Raw genomic sequence first — 9379 nt, forward strand, 5'->3', positions numbered from 1 at the left:
TGGTAAGATAGGCATATAAGGCACCATTATTTCTGAAGGTAGACCTTTCTAATGTCAATTTACAGGAAGGAGAAGCAAATTAGTTTTTTTATTTTTTATTTTTATTATTTATTTTTGTAGACATCCCTAAAATAATCATCTTTTTTCTACTATTAATGCCTATCAACTAAGTGTAGATTATAAAATCCAAGAGCCAGGGGGTACCGGCAAAGGCTTCAACAACAGAAAGGCTGCACAGTAGACTTTCTTGGTCTAAAATCATCAAAATGATTTGCAGGTTTGTCCCTGCATTATTGCCTTTCACCATGAAGTGGCAGCAGAGCATCAGTTATAGAGGCGTGGTTAGCGGTACCTGCCTACCTTGTAACAAGACTAGATAACCTAAAGTTTGTTTTTTATTATTCAACTCCCAGAACCTTCAGTGGGCTGTAGTTCTGCACGAGCTGGAATGGCCAAGGCTGCAAACTCCCGAATTAGATCCATCTGGGGAATAATAATCCTGGGGGTTTAGCCCGTTATTTGAACCTTCAGTGCAGCCCTCGATCATCATTCCAATAAATAAACAATGAAACTGTTTTTGGCGAATGGTGAGTTAATAAATACGGTCTCACTTGCGAAATACTTGACATTTTTCGGATGAGCCAATAAAAAATAAATACAGTGTTGAAAAACAGAGCAGTAACAAAAGCCAGTGCTCAGTGCGAGTCCTCCTGCTGAAATCTGCTGAACCCCCTCTGGAATTTTCCACACAGATTTGGAAAAAACACCAACATGATACTCATTTATACTCCCCTGTATCGCTTCCTTAATGGTCTGGTCCATAGTGCTGTTATACAGGGAACTCTGACTAGTATCTGTATTATAAGGGATAATGTTCCCCCTACTGTAAATTATGATATTAGAAGTCACTGGGGGGTTCTGTGACCATATAAAGGCACAAGGCTGCAGGCTGAGTTATACAGGGAACTCTGAGTATCACTCATGTATTATAAGGGATAATGTACTCCCCACTGTAAATGGTAAGGATATTAGAAGTCACTGAGGGGTTCTGTGACCATATAAAGGCACAAGGTCACAGGCTGAATTATTCAAGGAGCTCTGAGTATCACTCATTTGTTTTAAGGAATAATGTTCCCTCTACTGTAAATGATAAGGATATTAGAAGTCAATGATGGGTTCTGTGACCATATAAAGACATAAGGCTGCAGGCTGAGTTATTCAGGGAACTCTGAGTATCACCCATGTATTATAAGTGATAATGTACCTCCTACTGTAAATAATAAGGATATTAGAAGTCACTGAGGGGTTCCGTGACCATATAAAGGCACAATGCTGCAGGCTGAGTTATACAGGGAACTCTGAGTATCCCTCATGTATTATAAGGGATAATGTACCCCCTACTGTAAATGATAAGGGTATTAGAAGTCACTGAGGGGTTGTTCTGTGACCATATAAAGGCACAATGCTGCAGGCTGAGTTATACAGGGAACTCTGAGTTTCATTCATGTATTATAAGGGATAATGTACCCCCTGCCGTAAATGATAAGGATAGTAGAAGTCACTGAAGGGTCCTGTGACCATATAAAGGCACAAGGCTGCAAGCTGAGTTATACAGGGAACTCTAAAGATCACTCATGTATTAAAAGCGATAAGGTATCCCCCAACTGTAAATGATAAGGATATTAGAAGTCACTGAGGGGTTCTGTGACCATGTAAAGGCACACGGCTGCAGGCTGAATTATTCAGGGAGCTCTGAGTATCACTCATGTGTTATAAGCGATAATGTACCCCCTACTGTAAATTATAAGGATATTAGAAGTCACTGAGGGGTTCTGTGACCATATAAAGGCACAAGGTCACAGGCTGAATTATTCAGGGAGCTCTGAGTATCACTCATGTGTTATAAGGAATATGCCCCCCCCTACTGTAAATGATAAGGATATTAGAAGTCACTTAGGGGTCCGGTGACCATATAAAGGCACAAGGCTGCAGGCTGAGTTATACAGGGAACTCTGAGTATTATGCATGTATTATAAGGGATAATGTACCCCCTGCTGTAAATTATAAGGATATTAGAAGTTACTGAGGGGTTCTGTGACCATATAAAGACACAAGGCTGCAGGCTGAGTTACACAGCAAACTTTGAGTATCACTCGTGTATTATAAGGGACAATGTACCCCCTACTGTAAATGATAAGGATATCGGAAGTACCTGAGGATTTCTGTGATCGTTGTCATTCAACCTGCAGCCCTTTGCTTTTATATTATCACTGGTGAAATGTAATTTCCCTACAATATACAGTAGGGCGTCTATAACCCTGTGAATATATTCAAACATACTCAGGGAAATGCCTTTCCCAGCAGCTGGATATTAAGCAGATATTTAGCCCAGAGCCAATATAATCATATTTTTATTTTCCATTCATAAGGAAAGCATCATAATATTTCCATAAATAAAAAAGGAGAAGGAATGACACAAACAGAGCTTGGATTTATTTATGGGTTTTTTTTATTTATCATTGTCATTGAAATCATTAGGCTTTTAAACAAAACATCATTTTCATTTTCAGAATGTAAAAAAAAAAACAACAAATAGACAGACACATCCATGGAACCCATTCATACAGCCAACCCAGTAATAAAAATAAAGCACACAATATACAATTTTCATGTAAAAAAAATAACTTTTTTTGGATTTGTTAAGACAATACAAAACATAAACAGTAGAATTTAAATATGTGTGTGTGTCTCTTTAGGAAGACAGTGATTGCACTTAAGGTTTGAAGTTCAAGTATCAGACAGTGATCACCGAGGAACCAGGTTCACCCGGGTGGCACTTTAAGAATAATCCATTTAATGAGTCTCTGTAACAAGTCCATGGGCTGTTAGAGAATAGGGGAAAGGGGAGCAAATAGCACAAACACATCCCCACCCCCTGAGTAACCAAAAGCAGGATTGTCTATAAATCTCTGGCCACCACAAGGTGGAGCTATTGGGACCTCCTGGTCCCCACACTGAGGTTTCTAGTTAAGCCTGGAGGCTTCACTCTGCTTATCCAAGGTAAGGTGAACCCGGTATTTCAGCACTCAGCCAGTCCCAACGGGGTCAGGCTCAAGAGTACACCCACCCTAAGCCAGTATCCACTTCATGTGTGTACGTCCCTTCCGTGCTGTCTTTGCAAAAGTCCAAAAAAGTGCAAAATAAACCAGCAAAATCCAATAGGCGGAGCTTGGTTCTTTTTTTCTCTGCCATGTCCACAGGTTCCACATGTCCACCTGGAACCTGATCCTTCGTTGACTTTCTAACACTTTTTACGGCATTCCCATCCCCTTTGACTGGGAATCACAGCAGGAATTCCATGAGCTTCTCTAAGGAGAAGACCTTTCTGAAGAAGTTGCTACATCTCCACTCGGATGTTCTGTTCTTCTTCTTTTATTTTTTTTAAGTCTTGAGCAACATTTGCAACATTTTGCCTTTTTTCCAGGTTTCCCTGCCTTGTCTGGGTTTTCCTGCATAAATAACATCCAGGAACTTTGGCTGGGAGCCACCAAGCTGGTTCCCTGATGTGCTGGTGCTCACCCAATGTGGCTTGATGTGACCATCCATAACAGTCAACTGGAGCTTCTTGTCAGGGAGAGACCTTCTCCTCCGACCATACCCCTGCGAGCTGATCTTGTTCACTGGGGCTGTGCTGTCTTTGTCTTTGTCGGTGTACTGAAAGATCTGGTGTGCCAAGTTCTGCACCGTGCAAGTCCCAAATCTGCAGCCCACTTTCACCGACTGCAAGTGGTGGAAGTTGTGTCTGTATCTCTTTACACGGATGTGGGCATCATTGCTGCAAAGGAAAACAGACAATGGTAAAACAACTAAACCTTCTTCAGACCAGAGAACCCACCACCCAATAGAGTAAAGCAAAGATATAAGCCAATATCCTTCCAAAGCAAAGAATGATAAGAGACCTGGAACCCTTTGGATTGGTGAAGTAATATAAATAAGACCAACTCCATCTAGAATATATGTATCTGCCAACTGTCATGTATCTAAAAAGCCTTCAGAGATCCAAAATGACCACTCCAGAACTATAACTAAGAACTCTAAGAGAGGTGAACCCAATAGAGAGAGAACTGAACACCCTCTGAACACCCTCCAGCCAAAAGCATGCAGAGAACAACAGAGAACTTCAGAGGAACTGTACACCCTTCAACTCAAAGTATGAAGATGAAGGCACTTCCAACCTATACAACTGAGAACTGCAGAGGAACCGTACACCTTTCAGCTCAGAGCATATCCTCTAATTATCCTGCAACACCCAAACCTCCTAAAACTCCAGCACCCACCCCTTTCATTCTGCATCCCCATTGCTGGCTCATTCAGAAAAATGCTTCCACTTAAAATAACAGAGATGACCCTTGCCCAGCAGGTTAGCAAATGGACTGTGCTTAGGCTGCAGATTAGGGTGCACCTGAATACTTTCTTACCTGCCATGCTGGAAGTTCAGGGGATCCTTAACATCCTCGTTTTTGACGAATGAGGATTCTAAGGCTGGATCCGTCACCGGCGCTGATTGGACTGCCACCTTCAAGTCCCTTCTTAGCCTGTGCATCCCAAGAGAGCTCCATCTGCAAAGGGCACCCAACAGGTTTTTGTAAGTGGCAAGGTCCTTCTAAGAATGCCAGTGGGTCTGGACTTGACATTTCAGTAAAGGGCAACTGCAGCCAGAGTTGAGATACTTACTTTTTTCTGTCTCCCGGGATAAATTCCATTCTGCCCGCAACTAATCCCAAGAAGGTCAGACAGATGAAGTGCAGCAGGAGAATGGCTTGACACAGATCCATTGTGGACTGGATTCCTGGGTGGGAGAAGAGGGGGGAAATAGTCATTGTTATTATTATTATTATTATTATTATTGACTTTATAGATGCCTATGCAACAGCAGATAACAATCTATCAAATTCTGTGCAGGTGTGTCACCTGCAATGTATCTTTTCTCAAAAAAACTGATGCAAAATCTTCTTACAAAGTGCATTGGAATCACTAAGTTTCCCCCCAAATTCTATTTAAAATAATCACAAAAAAATAAATTTCTGATCCTAAATGTTTAATTTAAGCTTAAAAGCTGCCTTACCTGTTCTGTGTGATGATAAAAAGTATAATCCGACAAGGTTCTTCCAATCAGAATCCTCCAAGCTGTTAGGAGAGAGAGCTAGAGAGAGAGAGCTGCTTTCTGTTGGCTGCTATTTAGTAACAACTGGCTCTCAGGGCTGCTCGGCTGCCTTATGTACAGAACTAAGGGGCGGGGCTTAGGATGAGTGACAGCTCTGCTGTCTGCAGCTCGCTTGCAATCTGTATGGAGAGTTCTGTGCTCTATAGTGTAATTCTAATGTACAGGTTACAAAGACTTGGGAGCAAGACTAAGACTAAGAGCTTAGGTAGGAATATTTGGAGGGCCAGGAGGATAGAAGAAGGATATGTGGGGTTTATAGGGTATGAGCTAAGGTAGGAATATTTCGGGGCTAGGGGGATAGAAGAGGTATTTGTTGAGTAACTAGGAAAAACCCTACTGACAGTCAGGGTGAATAAATTCTCAAGGTCATTAAATCTATCAGCTTTCTTCTGAGCTACTGGAATAGGGGGTTATATTTCAAAAAGACTTTAGGGTAGGGCATAGGTGAAGTTCATGATCTGGTTTCTGGGTTCAAGTCCCCCCTTCATTCAGACAAAGGTAACAAAAAATATAAATAATACATGTAATGCTGACCCTGCTATAGAAGAAGTATCTAGGGCAGTAAATAAGAACTGACCCCTAACCTAGAGCATTCAGGGATGGGGACAGATACAGCTATCTCCCCACTTTCCATATAGAAGTCAGATATCAGTGGTTGGGGTATATATATATATATGAATAAGGGTAAGGAGAAAGCTGTTGTTGGGCTACAGCTCCCACCATATTTCCTGGTGCTGAAGGAGTTAAAAAGGTACATTCTAGCATTCCTGGGCTGCTTATTAAAAGCAATTAGGCATCTCTAGGATATGCCCGAGTCAGATCCGTGCAATATTGTTTGCACTTGCCCACTGAAGCTGGCGTATGGATATCAGCACTACACTCCCCTCCCTTTGTTTGTTAGTTATTGTGCACTACTTAAAGGGAATATACGTGACAGGTTAAGCTGAAAGCCTCATGACATGGCATCTATACTTTTGGGCTGAGTCACCCCATATTGTCATACAACTAGATGAGGCAGATGGGGGGGGTGAGATGTAGCCTCCCTTGTGATTTGGGGATAAATCAGCCTGTGAGTAAGGGGAATGGTATTTGCACCTTCTAAGCCCCATTGGTGCTCTTTATTGTGGGAGCTCCAAGTATCTCTCCAGACTTGATCCCATGATCTAGGTGTGGGGGGGTCATTTGGTTCAGGATCTTTATCAAATTTATAGAGACTGAGACACACAGGGAGAAAGAAACAGCTTTCAGCACACTGGGAGATTCTGCCAACATTGCAGGACCAACATTGGTCTACTGTACTTTACAACATGCTGAGACTTGGGGGGTGTTCTTCTGACAGAAGATGACCAGGCAAGGGGGCTAACTCTGAGCTTCAGTGAGACTATCCCGGGGAGTGCCATGGTTCAGTACTCCCTTCCTCTTCTCTCTAGCAGTGGAGTGGAGATTTTGTTGGTATGCTCTTTAACTAAATGGAGCTCCAATTTTCCTCTCTGAAGTAGGTAGGGGGTGCTGTGGTGGTGTTGGTGGTGTGGAGAAATGGTAATGCTGATCCAAATCCTTTGGTAGAGATAGGGTAAGAGACCTGACTCTCATAATCTCATCACCATCTGATCTCAAACACATGGAATGCGGTGGTTTGACAAAAACATTGTGAAATGTCCATCTGCTGCTTGGGTCTAAGGCACATGGGTAACCCTGGAGCTTTGGTGTAACCATCTGTGGAACCCCTTGGAGCTTCTAATTCCAAGCAGTCAAGGCAATTGGGTTGAGGGCAATAGTGGAACACTGTTCTAAGCTCTTCTGCCTGCACAGGGTTGCCTTGGAGTTATAGAGGGAGACTAAGACTAAGTCTTGGAGGCAGTAGACCCCAGGAGAGTAAATGGACCCTAGTGCTAGACAAGGGTTGAAACCCATGGAGCTGTACAGTGTCTTTCTCCTTCTCTTTATACCAACCACTGGAGCAAGAAGGGATTATTGATCTTTGGTAACAGAAGAACCTATGTTGGTGACAAGTTGTGAAACTCTGCTCTGTACAACTCTAGTCTCCAGCACTGAGGGGTAAGCACGGAATTTAGATTGCAAGCTCTATGGAGCAGGACTGTTCTGGAATGATACCTCCCTCCTCCTATTTCTCATTCTTGTTTCTTCCATTGCACTTGTCAGGGTTCTAAGGAGTCACACATGTCTCCAAACAGTGGGAACCCCCACTGAGTAGATACCCAACAATATCTCAGGATCTTCAGTCCTCCATTGGATGGGCTTGTATTTAACCAGGCTCAGCTTTCTTGTATTCTCCATATAAGTATTTCATTCTTTGGCAGTGACTAGCAAGGGCAGGTGAGGGTGTGGCTAGGGCAGGCGAGGGTGTGGCTGGGCCAGGAATCCACATCAAGTGAAGTCTTTTATTTCAGAGAGAAAGGGAAAGGTGTAATTGACCCGTCTGGGTGTATAAATTGCACCCACCCCTTCTATTGGCCTTTTTTTTGGTTGTTAGTTAAGTTTTACTTATTGACAGCATCACGGGACAAGGTTATTGCATCCATCTCTGCACCACAAACATGAGAGCCGGCACGTTTAACTCCCAGGCTGCTGCATTGTTCCATTTCCATTGGAAAAGGGAGATACTTTTGTGGGGTGCTGCCTCGGTGGAAGAAGGGGTGCAGATTTAGACTTCTTCTACCTGTGCTCATTTTGCTGGAAGAGGGTGTCGCAGGTTCAAGCCTAGCAGGGGAATGCAATAAAAGGTGCAAAGTTTGCCCAGGTCTAGTTTAAGCTACTGATTACCTGATGATTGGTTGCTATGGGTTACTAGACCAATAGCAAACCTTGCACCTTTTATTATTGTTATTTCTTTGAAGTGCAGCTCATCCTGGAGTTGTTCTAACACTGTCTGTGTGCGTAAAAACCTCAAACAAAGTTTTTTTATTAGTGCATAAGTATGGTTACCTGGTGCCTCCTCTGACATCATGTACAAGGGGTACACACCAGAAGCCCAGAGTCCTTTTTTTCACTGCCCCCCTTGTTTCAATGGCCCAGTTCTTTTGGGCCCCTTGGGATTTAAAGGGCCCTAGGCTATAACTCAGGCTTCAAAACAGACTGGTCATTGCAGATTTCAAGAGGATATTTCACAGAGCAGTGATTTTTTCCACCTGTGGATCTCAGTTGTTGCAGAACTAGATCCAGCAGCAGCCAGTGCAGGTAGTTGTAGTTGCAGTTATTAAAAGGGTTGTTTACCTTTAAATTAATTTTTAGTATGATGTAGAGAGGGATAAATAATTCAGAAATTATAAAAAATTAATTATGCAGACCAATGGAACAGTTGCTTAGAATTGGCCATTCTATAACATACTAAAAATTAAGTTAAAGGTGACCCACCCATCTAACACAACAGACTTTCCTCCATGTAGATGGAAGAACAGGTGGGATGGTGCCCCCCAACGTAGGAAGCTTCTTCCATTGACTGAGCTCCTGGTTGGTGAGTGGGCTCAGAGTCTCTGTCTCCTCCAACAGATGCAATAAAATAAGTGATGAGTGCAACACGCCCAGCGAAACTATAATAAAAAGCACAATTTGCTTCCATAAATACAAACTGTATCATTTGTGCACATCGAGGTGCAGCAAGACTCGCAAGCAACTCAATGGCAGAACCGAAACCCACTCACTCCCACTCTCTATAGGGTGTAACTGTACTCTGTGCTGTTCCCAACTACAACTCCCAGCATCCTCAAATAGCCCTGGGCAAGAGGGAAAGCCCAGCAGTTATTTGGGTTTATTCCTTATCCCATAATTGACCTCTAAAGGTGGCCTTATACATTGAGGTGGGTGATATTGGGCTGATCCAATCGTGGGCTCTGGGGCCCAACGATTGGATCATAATGTATGGCATATGGACGGTCGCATTGCAGGGCCGCATCAATAAGCAGATGCTTTTTAGCCCTGCCCGATCAACAGTGTGTGGGGCCTCCACGATCAATATCTGCCCAAAAGTATGACTGGCCCGTGTATGGCCAGCTTAAGGCAGAGGTGTGGGGTGCAACCCCTCCCCATATTAGGTATTAATGGGGTGGTTCACCTACATTAACTTTTAGTATGTTATAGAATGTTCAGTTCTATACAACTTTTCAGTTGGTCTTTATCTTTTCTCTTTTAGTTTTT

At 42.9% G+C, this 9379-nt stretch overlaps 1 protein-coding gene across 1 annotated transcript; it reads right to left on the reverse strand.

The window, feature by feature from the left end:
* Positions 1-2491: 2491 nt before the first annotated feature.
* On the reverse strand, positions 2492-5231 carry adm.S (adrenomedullin S homeolog). Its single transcript, XM_018260290.2, has 4 exons — positions 5126-5231; positions 4735-4849; positions 4479-4619; positions 2492-3835 (listed from the first exon to the last, which is right to left on the reverse strand). Exons 2-4 carry the CDS (start codon positions 4833-4835, stop codon positions 3442-3444), a joined length of 636 nt encoding a protein of 211 aa, XP_018115779.1. The 5' UTR covers positions 4836-4849; positions 5126-5231; the 3' UTR covers positions 2492-3441.
* Between the last annotated feature and the right edge of the window lie 4148 nt (positions 5232-9379).

This window comes from Xenopus laevis, chromosome 4S (assembly GCF_017654675.1).
Source record: "Xenopus laevis strain J_2021 chromosome 4S, Xenopus_laevis_v10.1, whole genome shotgun sequence".
NCBI lineage: Eukaryota > Metazoa > Chordata > Amphibia > Anura > Pipidae > Xenopus > Xenopus laevis.